Source organism: Erinaceus europaeus, chromosome 2 (genome assembly GCF_950295315.1).
Source record: "Erinaceus europaeus chromosome 2, mEriEur2.1, whole genome shotgun sequence".
NCBI lineage: Eukaryota > Metazoa > Chordata > Mammalia > Eulipotyphla > Erinaceidae > Erinaceus > Erinaceus europaeus.
The window spans coordinates 90,737,686-90,761,177 of NC_080163.1; the positions used below are offsets into that span (position 1 = coordinate 90,737,686).

The 23,492-nt window shown below is 33.3% G+C and overlaps 1 protein-coding gene across 1 annotated transcript in view; it reads right to left on the bottom strand.

The window, feature by feature from the left end:
• Positions 1 to 4,228: 4,228 nt before the first annotated feature.
• SPOCK3 (SPARC (osteonectin), cwcv and kazal like domains proteoglycan 3) overlaps positions 4,229 to 23,492 on the bottom strand; it is a 450,961-nt gene continuing 431,697 nt past the window's right edge. The window contains exons 8-11 of the mRNA XM_060184155.1: positions 19,579 to 19,800; positions 14,932 to 14,994; positions 11,943 to 12,080; positions 4,229 to 7,785 (exon numbers count right to left, since the gene is read on the bottom strand). Of these exons, the coding sequence (XP_060040138.1) occupies positions 7,616 to 7,785; positions 11,943 to 12,080; positions 14,932 to 14,994; positions 19,579 to 19,800 (593 nt within the window). The 3' untranslated portion in view covers positions 4,229 to 7,615. The remainder of the gene's footprint in view (positions 7,786 to 11,942; positions 12,081 to 14,931; positions 14,995 to 19,578; positions 19,801 to 23,492) is intronic.

The following is a 23,492-nucleotide window of genomic DNA, read 5'->3' on the forward strand; positions in this document are numbered from 1 at the left end:
GAGATGTGGTTTCATTTTAGATGGTGTTTCCCCCCCACCCCCAGGAAATCCTCAATAATAAATAGGACCAGGGTAGTTGGGTGGTAGTGCATGTGGCGCAAAGTTCAAGGACCAGCATAAGGATTCTGGTTGGAGCCCCTGGTTCCCCACCTGCAGGGGAGTCGCTTCACAGGCAGTGAAGCAGGTCTGCAGGTATCTGTCTTTCTCTCCCCCTCTCTGTCTTCCCCTCCTCTCTCCATTTCTCAGTCCTATCCAACAACAATGATATCAATAATAACTATAACAATAAAACAACAAGGACAACAAAAGGGAATAAATAAATATAAAAACATTAAAAAAAACAAATAGGGCCAGAAGACAAATATACACTGACAAGATTATAAATATTAATTAATGAAACACAAACTATAGAAACTAAAGCATGGTTGATAAAGACATACAGTGCTCCTGTAATTATGAAGCCAACGCCCAGTATATTTTTAAATTACTGTATCAGTGGTCATGGTACTCCAGTATTCACATGACTCATTGAAACAACCTTTCAGACAAAATTAACATGTTTTATTTCTTAGCAAGTACAAAATAAGCACTATTATTATCCAGTCAATTATTTCATAAAATAAGCTGTGAGCTGGACAAGTTGTATATTCTATTTTCATTAGAGTATCTCATAGTAAGGGGTGATTTTCTCCCAACTTCTGTCTTTTTTCCAGATGGTCAAATTGGTTCTGAAAGAAAATATTTGAAGTGAAAATGATGAACACCTGGAAAACATTATCCTAAAAGAAAAAAAAAACATGTTTATGTGTCATACTAGTAAAATTGCATCTGGCTAAATTAAGCTAAGAAATAGTTTACCAATAGTATTCTGTATTTTAAAATTTACTCTCATGAGGGCTTCATTGCTCCCCCTCGACTTTTTTCATGTAGGAGACAGAGGGAGAGGTAGAAAGACATCACAGCACTGAAATTTCCCCAGTGTGGTGGGGGCCAGGCTTACCTAAAAAAAACAGTCAACTTCCCAGGTGAGCTAGCTTGCCATCCTAATAACTCTACTTTCTAACTAACTTGTATTTATATGAGAAAAACTAGACTTCCAAATTTTAGACATGTAAAATGATTTATGTTACAGATTCTAGTTTTCTTTAGGCTATTTGAAAATGTACAATTGTGATATCTATATTTCTCATGGTTCCATCTCTCCCCAAGTTAAATTATTTCTAATGTGTTAACAGCCCTTTATCATTTTTAAAATTCTAATAAATTCAAATGATAATTACTGCAATCTCCTCTAAGATGTATAGGTTTTAAGGTATCTAGTTACTGTTGTTCTTTCATCTTCAGTACTTATACATTTTACCCCAGTTGTCTAAAAAGACCAGTAAAACTTGATAATATCTAACATATAACTATCACTCATGGGCAGAACTTAAGAAACAAGCACAGAAAGTAGAAAAATAAAATAAAATTTAGTGATTGGGACAGACAAGTAACTGAGCATGAGAGAGATCAGACCATGAGCTCAAAACTGATGATGAACGTTTACAAGAGAATAAATTCAATCTGCAATAAGATAAGGAGGAATAAGAACAAAAGTAAAAGGTCATATTCCTTGAGAGTTATCCTAGAATACTTAGAAGTATGGGAGAGACTATATGATGGAAACCAGGTGACTCTAGAGACCGAACTTTCTTAGAAAGGGAATTTTTGAGGAACAAAGGTCTCGCCATCTCACAGATTTGTCGGTTGTGGGGCAGCCATTTGTGCACCCTGTTGAGTGCACATGCTACAATGCACAAGGACCCAGGTTCAACCCCCCACCCCGTGCCCCACCTGCAGGGGGAAAACTTCACAAGTGAAGCAGGGCTGTAGGTGTCTCTCTGTCTTCTCTTCTCTCTATCTCTCTGCTCCGACAGAGAGATTTCTCTGTCTCTACCCAAATAAATAGATTTTAAAAAATAAAATTTGGGCTGTTTGGATGTATTGTGCCAAAGCAAAGGATTCTGGGGAAGGAAGACAGGGCTAAAAGCTGGGGAAGGGGAGTGTTTCAGGTGGTGGTGTATGATGATGGAAAAGGACATAAACCGGGGGAAAAGTATTTTCCAGGCACCTATCATGGAAAGATGAGGAATTGTACCCATGTCCTAACAACTGTACTGTAAACCATTAAGCTCACAATGAAGAAAGACACAGAATGATAATTGTGGTAAATCCATATTAGGAAATTTTTGTAAATATCTACTTTTTTAAAGTGTCACTTAAATTCTGAATAACCAATGCTTTAGGAAAATTAATTCTTAAGTTGAAATTATATTGGAAGAGATAACATTTTTGAAAGATTAAAAGCACGTTAAAATTTGACTTCATAGAGTTGATGCTACACATGCTTGAGATATAGTTTCTGTTGATGTTCTGGGTGACCTTCTGAGGTCACCTAATTTATCTGGTCTAGACATTACCTAATAGAGCAGAAAGCAACGATTTCTATATCCCGTCTTAAAACAAAAATGTAATGGTGCTAAATTAATAGAGAATATTCAATCTTCTCTCCTTATCAATAACTATTAGTGCTAAATGTCAAATATCCTACTATTTTAATTTTAAAAAATATAGTCATTCCCCATAACTCTAAAATTAACACCACACCTAATTTACTGATAAGAAAACTGAGGCACAGATATTTAAGCAAGTTCCCTAGAGTCATAAAGCCAGAAAGAGGCAGAATTAAAGATATGATGGTTAGATTGTCCATGGTTTTGTAGTACTCCTGAATTTTCTGTTTTCTTCATGATAGCTAAACTTTTTGAGCTAGATATTTTATTAGAACTCTCACCAAAGCACTGTCATAGCTATATGATATAAACTCTCACATATTTATTGACAAACAGCAACAGCAAATTAATAGTTTGTCCAATATTACAAAGCATTATCAATCCAAGCTGATTCCAGAGAACATCTTACCTGTGCTACTTATTGTATGATTCATTAATATGATCTGTCAGCACTCTTGTTTTACCTTAAGGTGCTTTCAAAATATGTTCTATGCATGTGTGGAATATAAGAATACAGAATTTATTTGTGGAATATCTGTAGATTTAAATGTAGAAATAGCAATGGTCTGATTAAATGACTAGAGGGAAAACAACTGGATAAAATTACAGATGTAACATTGATCAATGTCAACTGCACCAAACACATTATTTCAGCTCATTCTCAGTTGACTAAAACTCATTTCAACTTGTTAAGTTAAAAAGGAAAATATGTCCTGTGATTAGGAAGATAACTAGGCATATTGAGTACTACTAATTTCTCTGTCGTTTCACCTCTTATACTAGAGACATATTACGTGTTTTCCAGTTCATGCTAAGTTTAATGTTTTTGACATTTAATGCATAGTATCTAGAATACATGCACAAATATCCATCAATATCAACCTGGTAACTATCTCTTCATAAATGAAGATATACTTGGGAACATCACCTTGTTAAGATATGTGGGCTGGGATTTGTAATTTGTCTTTAAATAGCTATTTTAAGTAGAGAGGGAGAAGGAGAAGGAGAGAGAGAGATATATCAGAATAGCATTCAAATAAAGGATTTCATTCTTTCAAATCCAAAGTTCTACTACTATACTAATTCTGGACCACAGTTTCAGATTTCTTAATGTGATTTTGTAATGCATGTCAATATGAGTAGTGGTAATTAATGCATTTATTTGACATTTGCTATATTGTAGACACTATTAATTCATTTATATTTTTACAATGACCTTCCTATGTATGTTCCTTTTGTTACTTTTATTTAGTATAGGAAGACCCTTTAAACTGGATCATTGTTTGGATGACTGTAGATAAAACTTTTTAAAAAGGCAAACTAAGGAGTTGGGGGTAGCACATCAGGTTAAGCGCAGGTGGCGCAAAGCACAAGGACCAGTGTAAGGATCCTGGTTTGAGACCCCAGCTCCCCACCTGCAGGGGAGTCACTTCACAAGCGGTGAGGCAGGTCTGCAGGTATCTTATCTTTCTCTCCCCTTTCTGTCTTCCCCTCTCTCCATTTTTCTCTGTCCAACCCAACAACAATCACAATAACTACAACAATAAAACAACAAGGGCAACAAAAGGGAATAAATAAATAAATATATATTTTTAAAAGCCAAGCTAATTTTTCAGCATATTTTCACCTACAGAACAATGACTTGCTAAGATATTTTTAAGACTTGGCAGAAAAAGTAACATTTAATAGATACCTTTATTTGACATACACAAAGTTCCTATGTTAGTATATAATATTTCACTTACATCAATCCTCTTGGGAAAGTATATTAAGCTATGGTTGATTGTTGAGAAAGATGAGACACTTAGAGCTCAAACACAGGTGTATATGTGGTTCAAAAACTATAGGTTGCTTGATCAATAAAAATAAATTAAATTCCCAAGATTGCAAAAAGTTTGAACATGAATACTATGAGTTACACTGACAGAAGATATTTTATTCATATGTTCGCTTATAATTTGTCATTTTTAATTTAAGTCATTTCACAATGTATTTATTTTCTAGGTAAAATTTTTATTGAGGAACATATCAAATAAGTAAAAGAGACATTACGTAGCACAAAAATGGTAGAAATTCATATACAATCAAGGAAGATATAGTGATTACTCCAAAAAACTATTCTAACTGCTTTACCCCAGGAGAGATAATACACATTATTGTACTTAGCAAATGCTAAAATGTTCTCTGAAACACTTGTTGAATCAACCACTGATAAAAGTTTCATGAAGTGAAATTAGAAATAATGAAATATTTTGAGTTATGGAAATAAAAATTGTCATTATTTCCTGTGAAAATATATGCCACATTGAATGAAATACCTTACTTTTATTTTTTAAACTATATTAACGCCAATACCAGTTGGTGTTGATAGAATGTGCAGTGACTTAAGACAATATTGTAAGTTTAAAATATTGTTGAAATAAAACAACACAGGAATGACATTTTCATTTATTTGCATATTTATGCCTATGTAGATATTTTAGAAGTGTTCCTTTTCTGCATTTGAGAATATATGATGTGAACTATGATAGCATATTTCATTCAAGATGAATAGTCTACAAATAAATGTGAACTGACCTATTTAAAATTGTTATAGACATTGATCTTAGTATGTGTGTGTGCATGTGTGCACAAATGCTTTTATGTACTACAAGAAACACATTGACAGTGATGTTTCTATTTGGCTTGCTTTAGTTTCTTTAATTTTCTCTCACTTATCCAACATCTCACAAAATATATCAAGGACTGGGCCCCAACTGACCTACTATATACAGCCAAGATATTATTTATTTTGTCTAAAATGTACCATTGAGGTGTTTGCTTCAAAGAAAATTATTTATGAAACTCTATAAACTCATTATGAATATGCTATGAACAGGCTGTATGGATTAATATTTAAGATAGTTACATTTACATTTTCTTTAATATAAAATGTTAATATGCAAATATTTATACATAGAATAAAGTACTCAATCTGTTCCATTAGTGAACATTTCTTTAAATACAGTTTAATTTAAGACCACTATATTGATTACTTTAATTTCAATGGTACATCTCTATATAAATTTTAGTGGATAAACCTTAGTGGTTTTCTATCTTTTTTTCAGCCTATTAACAAGTTGTACATTATGATTCCAATGTATTTTTCATATACAAGGTTATTCTATGACTCTTCAAAAATGTTTCTTTAGAAATGTTGCATATAGATAAATGTACTATGATGCAACAAAAATGGGCTTAAAATATCCATCCAAGAAAATTACCTTTGTAATTTCTGACAAATGAAGAGCTAAAACATCAAAACAAAAAATCATTTTAACATATTTAGAAAACTGATACTCAAGGTGCCAAGAGCTTTGATTTCAAAATTTTGCAAAACTTTCCTCACTAATTTGAATGAGAGCGAGAGAGAACTAGATTATCTCTCTTACGTATACATGCAGTTAGGGATAAAACTTAGAACCTCACACTTGCTCCACTGGTGTGTAACCTCTTTAATTGTGTGATACACTTACTTTTATAAATTAAAAGGATAGATTAGGAATATTTAGTGCTAATATATATTTTCCAGATAATTATTAAATAACAGTTTGTGGTTACAAGACTCTTTATTTGTAAACTATACATAGACAGTAAAAAGAAAAAGCATTATACTTTAAATACTACATATAATCATTGATAAAATTCTTTTATAGAGTGTATAAAACAAATGGGAATGATCCACCAATTTAATATTCGATTAAATGTTGGGAAGCCAGTAAATACACTATTTAAATTACAATATCAATGTGTAACATTCAACAGATTTTATCATTTTTATTATGGGCACAAAACCATAGGCCTGATATACTTAAAAGCAATGTTGTTCCAAAAAGGCTACTCAATTAATTAACATGCTAACATAAATACAGCAATTAACATAATTTTGTTACAGTTAAATTCAAATGCTACTCTACACAATAACTATAAACCACTTCACATGGCAATTATGTAACAATAGATACAAAGAAAAAACATATTCCATTTTCATCATTCCAGCAGCAATACCCTTACTGGTATTAATTTATTCATTAGGTGTGCTTATATATGCTTAATATCCTATATCGGTATGCATGCTAAACTTTTCTATTTTCTATACTGCAAGGAACCATACAATATGTTCTCTAAGTGACAATACTAGTGACAAAAATGACAATGTAATGTTGAATGCAAAGTACTGTTTAAAATAAGAACTAAGATTTTTAAATTTTACATTAGTGTGAATGACCAACTACTTGTGAAATCTTTCATTCTGTCTTCCTACTTGAAATTTTGCACCCTAACTTGCTGGTCAGAAAATAACAAAAATACAGAAGGTAAAGAAATCATGCTGTTTTAAGTTTATAAAAAAAATCCAATTAAAACTGTCATCTAAAGTAAAATAAAAATTTAGAAAGGACAACTCAGTTTTTAGGTTTCAGAATCTATGGTTTTTCCACACTTCCCATTTTAAAAATATTTTATCAGATACAGGATAATTTCACAGCCAAAAACTTTATTTTTAATATAAATATAATGTAGAGTTTACAATTTTCACTTTTTTCTTACCTTGTGGTATGTACTTTCATTTCAGCTTGAACTCATTCTCTGGGAAGATACTTGTTTGTAATTGTAATTAAGGCATGCATATGTTTATAAAATTCCTGGTACCTGGATTATGAAGAAATTACTGTAAATGAAACTTAAATATCAGTTAGAAAATGACACATTTTACTTGAAGCACAGGTCTGTGCGAGATTTATGTTGTTTGTTCTTATGTAAAGTTGTTCATATCAGTAGCTACTTATAACTTTCTTCAGTCTAACTGGATTCCACACATGTTTCCTTTCTCTCTAAGGCATATAAACTCTCAAACTAAGTGATTCTTACTTAAACACAATATTCTATTACTTTAGTTGAAATAGTTAATTGTATAAAATATGTGAGTTTCAGAATGATTTTCTTTTAGGGTAAGAAGATAATTCTCAATAGGTTATAACTTTGCAAGTAATAGAATGCAGAATTTATTTCTTTGCTGTGAGCAATCAAATGTATCCATCATGGTCATCACCACCATCATCATCATCCCCTTCATCTTCATCGTCATCTTCCATTTCATCTTCATCATTCATAATATCATCTTCATCATCCTCATCATCAGTCCATTCATGAAAATCTCCACTTGCAAAATCTCCTGAGATCTCAAAATCAATAGCTAAAGGAAAAAAAAAAACAAGCATCAATGTTATTTGACTGAGTAGTGAGGTACTCTCAAGGGTATAATAACATTCTTATGAAAATTGAAGAAATTAGAGCCTACAAAAAAGCTTTCCTCAGTGATGTTCCTGCTTTGCCAACTGGGCCCTACTTTATTAGAGGAAGTTCTGCTGCTATGTCTCTCTCTCTCTCTCTTTCTCTATCTCATCTTAAAAAGTTATTGTAGAGCAGTGAAGTCCCAGTGATAACCAAATCACTAACTAAAGATATTAATAAAATGTTAGTCTGATCTTTAACCTACTTAACAAATTAAGAAAATTTATCTATTAAAAATTAACTAGGAGTGATTATGCTAAGTACAATACGTGAAGAGATGAAGGATAACTATTGGATTGTTTAACTCAAGTGTGGAATATATATGAATAAAATAAATGAAACTTAAAAAAAAATACATAACCTGCTACTATGATTCCATCCTGACTTTCCTGGGCAGAGGACCTCATCAATGTATCCAGGAGTCTCACCTCTCCAGATCCCTACCCAAATAGGGAAAGTTAGAAACAGGCTGGGGTATGGATCAACCTGCCAATGCCTATGTCCAGTAGAGAAGCAATTACAGAAGACAGAATGCCCACTTTCTGGCCCCCAAATAGGATTTTGGTTCATACTCCCAGAGCGAAAAAAACAATAGGGAAGTTTCCACAGAACTCTGGTGGTGGGAACTGTATGGAATCATACCCCTATTATCTTACATAATTAATTAATATTAAATCACTAATAAAAAATAAAAAAGAATAAAAGAATCTTATCTTCACCAAGTAGCTTAAACATACTTCTTCACAGTTCAGAAGTTCTTAGACTGAATGTCTATTGCAGAATAAAAGTGTTTATTACTGAAAAAAAAAAGTAACCAAAGTCTATCATAAACTTTGTATTGTGAGATCTCTAGTGGTTACTGGGGGAATCTGTTGGAGGGTTCAGTGACATACATATTATGTGTGGGTAGGTAAACTATACCTCTGAAATGTTATACTTAGTTAAAACACTGAGCAATAAAAATGAAAAAAGTGCTAAATAATTATTGTTAGTGATGCATATGTATGATTTTTAGCTCAATAGTTTTAATTTCATTATTTACTTGTGTATATTTGTGGCACTGGGAATAAACTTGAATACTTGCTCATGCATAATGCAGCTCAGTAACCTCCAGGCTCATTTTTGTTACGCATTATTTTTCTGAGACAGAAAGAAAGAGAAAGATAAGGAGAGATGAGAGGGTAAACAGAAAGGAGAAACATCATAGTACTGCCCACTGCCCATGGAGTTCCTTTTGGTGCTATTAATCATTCTCTTATGTAAGGATCACATGCAACTCGTAAGTAATCTTCAGATCCCCAGTAATACAGTTTTTTCTAGAAGTCTACATAAAACTTTGAATTATTAAAAAAAAAAATTGGGGGCTGGGCCTAGATAGCAAAATGGTTATGCAAAGAGACTCTCATGCCTGAGGTTCCAAAATCTCAGGATCAATCCCCCCCTGCACCCCTCCCCCCCACCGCCATAAGCCAGAGCTGATCAGTGCTCTGGTTTAAAAAAAAAAAAAAAAAAGAATTCTGGCCAAGATGGTAACTTGGAGACAACACCTAGAATGAGCCCTGCAAAGAGGCTGCTTTAAACCTGGGAAGTTTAGGTGAGGGTAGGAGTTCTAGGTCAGTGGTGGAGGAGGAGTGCAGGGATGGGTCATGCTGGCACCAAGGAAGAGCCCTATAATTTACCTTTGGGCTGGCAAACAGAGGCTGAAAAGGACAAAGGAAACAGGGATTTGGCTGGGAGTCTTAGGTTTTGCTATTTTGCTCTGTAGTCCTCCAGCCACAAGACCAACTCCGATGCCAACCAGCTACTTCTGGTAGCCCGCCTGCGGAGCTGACTTCTTTATCAAGATTTCTGGAACAGCAGAGGTGTCATCCAAGGAGCCGAGATGTTTCTCCAAGCAAAGATTTTTTTTTTTTTGAAGGAGGCTGGAGCTCATCTGAGTGACAGAATACCTGGCCAATCAGGGCCTTGGTCTTGCCTGGGTTAGATTACCTGTCTTCCTTCCCTCTACCCCTTGAGCTTGTTTGATAGTTGCTGGTGAATTGTCTTGTGAAAGAAGTCTGACTCGGAGTGGACTCTTTTTCTCTCTCTTTCTGTCTCTCTCTCTCTTTCTCCCCCTCTATCTCTTTCTCTCCCCGTGTCTCTCTCTTTTCTCCTTTCTTTCTCTTCCACTATCTCTAGAATTAATAACTGACAGTTGATCAATGTAAAAAATACTAAAGATTGACATCCAAACATTTTCTAAAATATATGGCTTAGCATGTACCTTATTTTTGAACATTTGTATCAGTTGAAATTAATATATTAGATTTAAGAAATATTAATTAGGACATAGCTAGGAAATATTAATTTCATATATATGTGTTCACTCAGGTATTTATAGGTAAGTTGTTTTTGTAGTAAAAATTCAACATAATCATAATATTTGCTACTTATTTGAAACTTGCATTCTGGAAAACTGTTTAATGAAACAAAAATATGAGATGTTTACAGCTTTTAAATGCATATATATGATGCTCGTTAGTTGTGATATTATCTCTAATTAAACTCAATCACATGTTCAAAATAGACTCAAATATTAATTATAACTACTATTCAAATAATTAAATATTTTCTTCCCTAGTCAAGTGGTGGGGCACCTGGTTGAGCATACATGTTACAACGTGCAAGGACCCAGGTTCGAGCCCCAGTTCCCTACCTGCAGGGGGAAATCTTTGCAAGTGGTGAAGTAGTGCTTCAGGTGTCTGTCTCTCTCCTCTGTCGCCCCTTCCTCTAAATTTGTGTCTGTCTCTAACCAATTACTATCTAATAAATAAATGAATAAAGATAATAACAATTTTTAAAAGTTTTCTTCCATACTTAAGAAAATATGCTATGTATATACCAAATTAGAAAAAATAAACATTTTATCTTTGATTAGCAAAGCTTCAGAGTCTCTGTGACACCGTTACTAATGAATGCAAAGGAACACCATGACACAAAACGCATATTGCTTAGATGTACACAACTAAAGGAATCAGTGACAAAGTTCTGCCTTAACTGAAGAGAAAACAGAAAGTAACTACTATCTGTTACTATTTGTTATTGGAATTTAAGTAGAAAAAGGAGCCTGCCTTTTAATTATTCTTCCTAAAAAATAACTATACTAAGGTCAGCACTTTGCTCACTCAGTCAGGCAGACACATTCATACTCAAGAACTTGGGTTTGATCCCTGGGCCATCAAAAGTGAGTTCCTGCAGAAAGTCGAGTGACAGTACTGTGAGCAATACTGTGACATCTCTTCTTCTTCTCTCTCTTTTTTTCTCTTTGTACCATTCTATCTCTGTCTCACACTCTCTATCTAGAGTAAAAAAAAAAAAAAAAGCTCTTGGGATCAATGGAGTCATGAAGGCACCAAGCCCTGGTGCCTCTAATATATATATTAGATATTATATTATACATTATATATTATATAATGAATTTTCTAAAGAGATTAGTTCTTTTCAAAATATTTTTTTTATTTTATTTTAATGAGGAGAGAGGTACAGAGAGAAAGACCAGAGCACTGTTCAGCTCTGGTTTTATGGTGCTGTTGAAGACTGAACCTAGGACTTCGGAGGCTCAGGAATGAAAGCGTTTTACCTAACCTTTATGCTGTCTGCCCAGCCCAGCAGAGATTGGTTCTTTTATATATATATTTATTCATTTTTTCCCTTTTGTTGTCCTTGTTTTTTATTGTTGTAGTTATTATTGTTGTTGTTATTTATACCATCGTTGTTATATAGGACAGAGAGAAAAGGAGAGAGGAGGGAAAACAGAGAGGGGGAGAGAAAGATAGACACCTGCAGACCTGCTTCACTGCCTGTAAAGCGACTCACCTGCAGGTGGAGAGCCAGGGGCTAGAATGGGGATCCTTATGTTGGTCCTTGCCCTTTGCGCTACTTGCGCTTAACCCGCTGCACTACATCCTGACTCCTGAGATTCGTTCTTATTAAATGTTTGAACAAGTAAACAAAATACTTTCTTATATCCTCAATCTTGTGCGTGAAAAATTATTAACTAAGTAATCTGCAACACCTTACCGCAATCTGCAACACCAGTTGTTCTGGATCCCATGAGTTCATTTCCATATCTGTCAACGCACCAACACTGCCCAAGACTGCCATGGCATTGTGTTGGCTTGTAGTAACCATCTTCATCACAAAGGGGAAGGTACTGTCCTGTTAAATGAAACATGCAGAGACACACATTATGAATAAGTGACTACACATTAGTCATTCAACACATACACACACACACATACACTACTCTCTCTAGGCTATGTATTAGTTGTGCATATCGAGCAAACACAAAAGTCTTAACTGTCATGGCTCTATCCGTTGTCATAATGAACTGTTCACATTATTTTCTAGTACGTAATTTTCTATCTTTCCATTTCTCATTATGAAAAAAGGGTGTTGTTTTCCAAAGAATAATGTAGAATTAATATCTGATTCATGTCATGTGTTTCAAATCATCCGGTTCACTCAGGAGATACGTTGTTCTTTCAATAATAAACACATCGTACTTTATTTCTCAAAGGTTTCCTTTGTAAGTTCCAAGTTTTTTCCATATAAAGCTGTTTTTACCATATTCAATGTTTTCATAACTTTACGCATCTTTTATCTCACCTTAACCCCCTCTTCATTGTAAGAATGGATTTGAAATTTACCACCTAAAATAAAGTTTCTTATACTGAAAGATAACTATCTCCTTCTCTCTGTGTATATTTTCAATACCCCACTACAATTTCCTCTCTTATATGTATCTATGTTTGATAATTTAAAATAAATTAAGTAATTTTGGCTTTGGTTTACTAATTCCAACTCTCAGTCTAATAAGAGATACAAGTTGACTTTCATATGTACATTATTTAACATTAGCAAATTAAAAATGATATATGTTTAACTAATAATTTAGAAATCAACTGACATTTGTTGGTATGCATGAGACCCCTTCTGTTTCATTTGGTTTAAATCCCCCCTGCTTAACACTATTCTATTTACATAACCACTTCATTCTATTTACATAACCGCTATTAACAAGCACCTCCCTCCAGGGCATTGGTTCAATCCCCACTGTTTCATGATATGTTTTTGCTCCACCCCCCCTCCTTGTCACACCCTGATCCCTTCTTTATCACACCCTGATTTTCACCAGTCACTTTTCTCTCCACCCTCTCTATGTCACATCCTGTTTCCACCCTACTTGGGAAGTATATATAAAGACAGCATTGTGAGTTTTAGAGTACTGTACCTTTAGTTTAGCTCAGCTCGGCTTAGATTGCGCTGCGTCCTGCATGAATAAAGAGATACTGCCTACAGCTCAACCATGAGTCCCTGGTCATCTGTTACCCGCCCGTGAAGCCAGCCCGGCGAAAACAACATAACCCATCGAAAACAACAGACATTCTTTGATAAATGCTTCAATATGATAATGTAAGCTCCAGAAAAATCAGAAAAAAAAAAATAAATTTGCTTTTTTGACTATCTTTCCCAATAACCAGACACATATAAAAATTATATATGTAGAAATGTACTATGGTGACAACAAAAAATCCTATAAATCAACATTTCCTCAATAATGTGATATTAGAATTAGAAATAAATATATATGTGATGTTCTACAGTGGATCCTAAACCAGAAGAGGACATCAGTAGAAAAATTGTTGCGATCTAAATACAGTCTCGGGAGTTTAATTCATAGAATTAGAGGAATATTTATTTCTTAGACTTGAAAATACATAATGGTTATTTATATGTAGTAAGATAATCATTAGATAAGATCTGGTAAAGGATATATGGTAAATATAGGTGTGTTTGTTTGTTTGTATATATCTGAGCACTGCTCAGCTCTTGCTTATGGTAATGCTTAAAATTAAACCTGGAACCCCCAGTGTTTCAGATATGAGAAGGTTTTCTTCATAACCATTAAGATATCTCCCCAGCCATGGATTTTTAAATCTGAAAAATTTCACAAAACATTTATTGTAAAAAATATGTTTATGGTCTTAGAGCAGTTCAACCTATTAGAGTACTAATGTGCATGCTTAAAGTCTCAGAGGACTCAAGTCCGATCTTATGCCAGAGCTGAATAGTGCTCTAGTTCTCTTTATCTTTTCTGTCCCATAATATATAAATCTAAAAATATTTCTGTTGTAAGAATAAAAAAACAACCATACAAAGAGCTTATTGAAACCCACACATTTGAACAGTTCAAGGTTTTGAGTAGAATATGGTAACTATCCATAGATGGGATTTCAGAAACAAAAAAAATAAATATAGACATTGAAACTTTAACAGTCTGTAATCTCTCTCAGGAGACCCTGGGACTCAGAAGTTGGATGAGGGGAGTGCCAAGGAAGGGTGAGAATTTAAGACCCCATGATAGAGTAGGATAGTATTTTGGTTGAGCATGCAATGTATTTACACCTGTCTTAGGGAAATGTGGAAATGCATCCTCCTGTAAGTCAACATCTCCTCCATAAAGTGACACTAAAATTGAAAAAAAAACATGGTTATCTATCTATCTATCTATCTATCTATCTATCTAAACTATGTATCATCATTATCTATTACATATATTTGCTTACTAAAATTAAGTTAGTAAAAACTTCTAGTGAGAAACACTAATCTCTTCCAATAATTTCCCTGAGATACACGAGATATTAGTTCTCTCTCTCTCTCTCTCTCTCTATATATATATATATATATATATATACAATTTTTGAATTGCTAACCATAATATTAGAATTTTCTGCTGATGATCTAACTTTAGCAATGTTTAAGTCACTTTTTTTAACTTAACAACTTTCAAAGTGAACATTATATTAGGGTAATAAAACACACATAGTATCTTTCAATAGGTAAGATAATAAAAGTAAGTTTAATGGCTTTCAGAAACTTCATAAATTTTGCTGTTGAGATTGAGTGTGGTCTATCTTTGTTGGATTAATATTGATTTTATGTTGCTGTTTCCCTAGGGTTATTTATGTAAGCAATAAAGGCTTCAAAAGAATGATCAATTACTCACCTAGGAGCTTCTTTACCCCTTGCCGCTTCTGAATATTGCTGAACTCCGTCTGGCAAGGTGGGTCTGCAATGACATTAAAATGTTACTTCAAGGATTGCAGTGTAATTTCTAAGTTATTGAGCTTCAGTTAGCTTTATATCACTTAGAAGACGTGTATGACATTAGTGGAGGCACTTGCAGTGATACGTAAGTTGGCTCATTTGATTATGATTTTATAGATTATTAAATCTAATTTATGTATTATATTTAACACATTCTTATTTTAAAACACTTCAATACATTATGTTTAACACATATTTTTATCTGCAAACTCTTCAGGCTATTTTATATCCATGTTAGAAAAACCTGCTATTAATAGTTATTTTATAAAATACAACAAATTTGTTAAAACAACAAAAGACTGATACCTATTATAACATCAGTATATTACAGCTTTTTAAGAAAAAGAAAATATATCATTAATTCAAATGATTTATAAATGCCTTAATACACTAATACAAAAATGTTTAATTATTACATATGTATATGAATAAAAAGTAGATGAGGAAATGATGAATCTAATATGTGAAGAAAGAAGTGCTTGAAAATCTGAAATAATTATTGTATTATTATACTTTATTTTGAAATTGATCCAATTAACCCTAATAATCTTGTAAGTCTCTCGTAGGAATTGCTATGAAATTGATATCAATTTGCATAGTGGGGGCTTATAAAATAGATATTTTACATTTCTACTGACTCAAGATATGACATTTGTCGATAAGAGAAAATGTTCTAGTTCTTCTTTTTTTTTCAAAATGTTCTAGTTCTAAAAGATTAAATATCATATCAAAAGTCATTCTTTTAGGGTTGGGTGGTGGTGCACCCGGTTGAGTATACACATTACAAGTGCAAGGACTCGGTTTCCAGCACTTGATTCCCACCTGCAGGGACACAGCAATTAGACAGGATTGTAGGCATTTCTCTCTCTCTTTCTCCCTCTATACCTCCCCCTCTACCTCTCAATTTCTCTATGACCTATCAAAATATAAGAAAAAAAATTAAAAGCAAAAAAAGGACATTAGGAGAGATGGATTCAGCATGTATGCACCAAGTTCTAGCAATAATCCTGAAGGCAAAATGAAAAACAAAAGTCATTTTTGTAACTGGCTATGCACCAGATTTTGTACAATTAAAGTATTATTTCATATAGATTCATGCCTGGACCAGCTAAAAATCTACCTACATTTGAATTGGACTATTCATTAGTAATGTCACTGAATAAACATATATTAGTCCTATAAGGGATATTTTTAAGATCTCAAAACAAATAATGCAACATTACATTATTCAATTCATATAATTTTTATTTTAAATGTTTTTTCTTATTTATTTGCAGGTAATCCTCCTTTACTATGAAGTTAGGCATAGTGGGACTGTTTCAGCTGTCATTTAAAATTTGTTTACAAAAAATTAATATAAATGAAAGGATGGCAACCTAAATGGCACTAAAGTGTAAACACAGTAATACTATTAATATTTAGCTCACTCTATAAGTACAGAATTTATAGCATAAAATTTATGTTCCCCCAATTTATTTACTACTAACCACAATGTATGACATATAAACACATACCTTATAATTTTATAACTTGATTTTATAACTTAAAATTGCATGCGAATCATGGTAAATTGCAAGATTTAATCACCAAATTCAAAATATTCTAAATATTTGTTCACAAAAATATTTAATTTTAAAATATTAAATTTCAGAATGTTCTTTTTTTTTTAAAATAACGTCCATTGTTGCAAATTCCAGACTTTAAAACTCAACACCCTACATTGGGTATATTTGCATATTATCTATTTGGAAACTGGTAAGTTTAATATAATGATAAAATGTATATTAATCTTCCTATATAATGTTATTTGTTCGTTTTTTTACTTGTTTGTGCCAGTAGTGTTATTGTTGGAGCTTGGTGCCTGCACTACAAATGTACATGGTAGACAATTTTTTCCCTTTATTTTATTTGATAGGACAGAGAGAAATTGATATGGGAGGTGGAAATAAAGAAAAGAGGACTAGGAATGCCTACAGCACTAGTTTACTGCCCCCTTGAAGCTTCCTTCCTGCAGGTTGGGAGGAAGGCCTGAACTCAGGTCTGTGCGCATGGTAATATGTGTGCTTAACATATGTGTGTAACACCACCTACCACCCCTTCCTAAATAATTTTGAGCTGAGAAAATTGCCATTGGGAAAATAGATATTGATAAACTTATAATAGTTACCAATATACAAATAAATTTACTTTTTAACACCTAAGGTAAGCAAATCTCAGATTAGTATTACACCCACTCAGTTTTTTTTTAATCATTTACTATATTCTATAACACATAACACTATCCATTTTATAATGTTTAATAGTTATGATGTCAGGGGACAGACAGAGAAGCAAATCTGTATTTTAATTAGGTACCTGATTATTAAACAATGTGTCTTGCTGGGCAGGGGAGATAGCATAATGGTTATGCATACAGACTCTCATGCCTGAGGCTCCAAAGTCCCAGGTTCAGTCCCCAGCACCACCATAAACCAGAGCTGAGCAGCACTCTGGTTTTTTTCTCTCTCCCTCTGCATCACTCTCAAAAATAAAATAAATAAAATATTTTTTAAAAATGTGTCTTGCAAATGGAATTGACGTATCACACCAAAGTAAAAGACTCTGGGGTGGGTGGGTGGGGAGAATATAGGTCCAAGAAGGATGGCAGAGGACCTAGTGGGGTTTGTATTGTTATATGGGAAACTGGGGAATGTTATGCATGTACAAACTATTGTATTTACTCTTGAATGTAACACATTAATTCTCCAATAAAGAAATTTTAAAAAATGTGTCTTGCTTTACATCTTACTGCTTTTCAGTCATCAAAATGCAGATGCTGTGATGATGCTAACTTGACTTCCCTGGGCAGATGACATCACCAATGTGTCCTGGAAATCCACCTCCCCAGAACCCTTTCCCTACTAGGGAAAGACATAAACAGGCTGGGGTTATGGATTGACCTGCCAATGTCCATGCTTAGTGGAGAAGCAGCTACAGAAGCCAGACCTTCCACCTTCTGCACACCTTAAAGAATTTTGGACCATACTCCCAGAGGGATAAAGAATAGGGAACATTCCAATGGAGGAGACACTGGTTGTGGGAATTATATGGAATTGCACCTGTCCCATTCTACAATCTTGTTACTCATTATGAAATCACATGCACAAAAGAAAAATTAAAAAAGAAAACTTCCTTCCTCTGGAAAGTTATAAATATTTCACTTGCTTGAATTTTTAGGCTTTCAACCTGATATTTTAAACTTTTAAATTTAACCTTAATTTCAAATATTTTCATATGTTTTAAATCCGTTCTTTTCAGATGTTTCCAATACTATGCACTACAGTCCTTACTGAAGTTTTAAGTCAATGTGGATTAAAAAATTACTCTCTACCACTCCTATTCTCAATATAGTCTATTACTTCCTACATGGTGCTATTATTTGAAGCAGAGTTACATATACGGTATAGCACACACATGAGCTGTCTTTCTGGTCCCAAAGAATCTCAATAAACTAAATTTAAGTGTTATAAGCTGCTTGAAGTGGTAAATAAGCTACTCTTAAAATCCTGCTAATGACTCATTACTTATCAGTGTAAAGATAAAAATTCCATCTAATTACTAAGTTTTGCTAGTATGTGAAAAAATAGTAAAATGCCAAGTGTGTGTTAGTTTTCCATGTGAAAATTCAATCATTATTAATTTAATGTAGCTCATTTATTCTCTCAGCTATCATTAAAAAAAAAACAGTGGTGCTAGATCTATCATATTAGACTCATTCTGTTTTGTTTCTTTATACTAGCATAGAATTACATGTATCACTGTTTCTTTAGCTTACCCAAATTTTATAATTACATAATTTTTTGGACCTATTCTCCCTCAAGCCTAAATTTAATTATCATTTGTCTGATTCCATAAGTATGAATCTAATTTTATTGTGTGCTTGCATTTATAATAAAGAGGTCTGCATAAATAACTCATATCACTCCATGTCTTCAGGATGCCTTATCTATTCCAGAGACTCAAAATATTTTTTTGCTTGTAAATTTCTATAAAGCTATACTATATTGAAAAGCTTGAAAGACTTAAGTCATTTCAAAACCAGTGAGTAAAAAATAACTTTATGGTAAATTCTGTGGTTCATTCAGCTCATTTAATAAGATCACAAAATAGAGCACTGAAACTCCACGGTACAGTAATAAAAAAATCCATTTATTTTACACCATGGGCTAAGCAGATAGAGAATTAATTTTAATTATTATTTTTAATATCTATGTTCTCATATCTCTGTGCTTCTTGTTAGTTCATAATGGACACTATAATGAAGTGCATTAATATAAAATATTAATTACTATTTTCATATTATTTAGCATTTTTGCATCTCCAGAAGTTACATTGTTCAACATACTGCTTATTTGCTCTTTTATTAAACACTAATTAAAAAATATATCTACCAAAACGAAAATCACATAGTGTACTGGTGGTTTTTTTTTTTCTTTTAACATGAAGGAATAGATAACATGTGGCATATAGGTCAACTATCTGCATCTATAGATGTCTCATTTTTTACCTTGCTGTCTCTGGAAGCAATAACACCATTCATTGTTAGATATCAAACTGTCCTTGTATGTGTCACAAGAGTTGAAGAATGCCTTGGTACACTGTTCATTCTTATCAAGGTAAATGCTCCCCAGCTCTGACTGGTCCAGTAGCAGGTCATAGTTTGTATCAAGTCTGTTAAACATCCAGCCAAGTGAATCCTTACAAATTGGTAAAATGCTTGTATCAAATCCTAAAGGTAAAGACAGAAAATAATTAGCTAAATCTGAAAATCATCATTGGCAGAGACTAGATAAAGGAACAATAGCTGATTCCTGTAGGAAATTTATTCAGCAGTTGAAAGTAGGACACCAAATTCATTTAGGGAATTTTTTCTCAAAGTAAAGCAAGGGTTGTAATACCAACCTTTCAGTATTGTGAGAATTATTACAGGATGGATATAAATCATCTGATATGAATTAATCATTCATTCAATTACTGTATTTTTGCTATCATTGAGAATTCACAACTCCCGGTCAACATGTTCAGGCAGAAAGAAAGAGGGAGAAGAGAAAGGAAGGGAAAGGGGAGGGAGGGGAGAAGAAAAGACAGATATAGAGATGAGATAGAGATAAGAGTTGAGATAGAGAGAGAGAGAAAGTGAGCATAGGGAAGACATAGAACCTTAGCTCAGTGAACATTTTCCTGCCAGGCCTGCATATGGGATGCTCACATGACAAAGTTGGCAAATTATCTAGAAGAGCTAACTTTCTTGCTGGCCTATCAATCACTATTTTGATGATATTACTTACTATTCATTTTTGTCCAAGCATTATCTGAATAAATAGGCTATCATGAACAGCTTACTGGATTAGATAAGAAATAGGGATTTTGATCAGATGATATTAATAATAAAATAAAATCCATTTTTCTCTTTAAGAAATAAAGTAACATTTTAACAAAATTTGAGTCGACAAAAAAGGATAGTAACTTTAATACATCTTGGTAGAACCAAGGTGATTGTGATATTTTGCAATTCATATCCAGAGAAAGAAAAGCAGGCAAGCAATTTATACTGCTATAATGTCTTTCATTTCCCTCAAGGCAATTTTTACAATGACAAATGAGCTATAAAGGGAGGCAGCAGTTTGCACTGGTGGGCGTAGGAATAGAGAAATAATGGAACTGGTTTGTATCCTAGGTACACCTTATCAAAGATGGGTTACACTGAGTAAGCCAGAGTCTCAATGTTCTACATAACATAAGATGCAGTGTCAATATTTTAAACTATATATAAAAACGTACTTCCAGTGTCAGAGAGATAGTTCACTGAGTTTGCTTCTGCCTGGCTGTTCTTGTGGTCCTGGTTTGAGCCCCAACAGTACAATGGGGCTCAAAGTTTTAATATAATAATATTTGTAATTAGTATTAATATAGCAACGGGAGTCCAAAACTATTGTGCCCCCCCTCTAAATGCAAAAATTAGGACATGGGGCTGGGGAGACAGCATAATGGTTATATACAAGACCTTCATGCCTGAGGCTTTGTGGTCTTAGATTCAATTTTCAGCACAGCACCACCATAAGTCAGAGCTGAGCAGTACTCAGTGCTTTGTTCTTCAAGAACAAAGTTTGAACAACAGTATACCTTCACTTACTTATGAGTGAAATTCTCTCCAAATGGAGTAGATTATATGTTCTAATTGTAGTAAATATAGTTTAATAAATTTAGTTTGTTATACTTAAATTAAAGTTATTTGCTAAGAAAGATAAGGATATATTTCAGTATTTAGTTTGTAAATCATATGCAGGACTTTCAGGATATTGAGAATCAAAAATTAAATAGATATGAACTCACAGACATTTCTGAGCTTCACAGAGATTTATAATTTTACCCATTTTTAGAATTTAGCTTATTAATGTACTAGAAGTAATTATCTCTATATGTACATCACAATTCTAGACAACGAGGATAGAAAGGTAAAGGATATTTGTTATACTTTAATAACAATACAGAAAAACAGTGCTTATTTTCATTGTGTCTTCTTCGTAAAATTGTTTGTAGAATTGAAACACAGTTCTTACACTCAAACAATTAAACACCAAACACAAATTGTTCATTTCCTATTTACTTTCCATGCTTTGAGTTTATTTGCAAGAGTATAGGGTTGCAAAAAATAAAAAGGTTATTCTTCTGTTCTCTTAGAGTTTCCTGAATTTGCCATGAGGAATATATGGTAGCAAGTGTGGAAACCATGAGGGCAGTAGGAGTTAATTGAATAGCTCATGAGTGAAATCTTTTGTGAATATTTTTGCTGCAATAGGATTTCACTCATGGGAGATTTTGTTACTCCCAGAAAGACTTCTTTATCCTTATTACCAGGGGGAGACAGAGAGGGAGGGAAAGGGAGAGGGAGAGGGAGAGAAAGACACTATGTACCAGAGCTTACCTCAGTGCCATGGCACTCCCATTTGGTGCCAAGGCTCAAATGTCAGCCATATGCATGGCAGGGCATATACCCTGTCAAGCAAGTTGTCTTCTGGTCCTTTGAGGTTGTTTGTATTATATATTTACAATTCCATGAGTTTACTTTGAGAAATAATCAATATGTAAATTTTGTCAAGTTATGAAAAAGCATAAATTTATAAATAATCTCTACCAAGCCTTGATGATTTATCATTTAGACGTCCTTGATGATTTTAGCATGTCCTCTTTCTCTCTCCTCTCTCTCTCTCTCTCCCCCTCCCTCCCTCCCATTTTATTTTGCAAATATAGCCTATAACCTTGTCCCTTAAACTTTCAATTATTTTTTGTATCTCTACTTCAAGAAAATATTCTGTGACCCAGACAGCATCACAAAAGAGTATTTCTGAAAATGGGGCATGCAAAAAAGATTAATTAACTTTAGACACAGTATAATTACAAGCCTTCCCCTTTCTATTATAATTTAAATTCCTATAGGATACTTGTCTGAAGAATGACCAATTAGATAAAACATAATAATATTTTAGCTTGAGACTCTCAAGGTAGCTGACTTAGAATTGGGTCACTGGTCCTGGTTCTGTCACTACTTTTCTTTGTCAAGATGTTAATGGAAGGAAAGCAGAAGTTGGAAGAAGTTAGTGTGCTGACCGGTATTGTAGAGTGACAAGAAATTGTTACATCTATGATAATAACTCTTACAAATCAGTATTCCACAATAAATTTGTATGTTGAAAATAAAGAGATCATTAAAATACCTATATTTTAAGTTCATGTCTAAATAATGTAGTGATTATTCAAATATGAACTCTGTTGCCATGAAAATAAAAAATATAGTGATCTTATGTTCTTTGAATGAATTACTCATATACCAGCTGAGAATGGTAACAGAGAAAGATCAGATGACATTATTTTGATAATGTAAGTTAAATTAGAACTTTCAGTGTGATTTTGCTGATGTTATAAATGTAAAATGGTATTTCATTAGAAAATAGTCTTGAGTTTTATATTAATAGACATTATTTGGTGATTATGGGAGTCCTTAGGAAATGCTATTGTATAGTCACTATACATTAAACAATATGAACCAAAGTACACATGTAGAAGTAAAGTATATAAAACATACAGAAGTAGAGTATATAGTGGCTTGATGGTAACATTATCCAAGAATGGTCAAATTTGCCAAACAGTATCTACTGTTCCAAAAAGTCTAATTCCTTTTTCCACCTGCAAGGGGGAAGCTTTATAAGCAATGAAACAGTGCTGCAGATATCTCTCTTTCATTCTTTCAATCTGCTTTTTCCTTGGATTTTTTTTTTTCTGTCTCTATTAACGAATGAAAGAAAACACTGCTGGGAGCTGTGGGATTTGACATGCAGGCACTGAGTCCAGGTAATAGTCCTGCTGGCAAAACTAAAAAGTTTCTTAGAAATAGGATAGAAATAAGTTTTATATGTTTCCAGG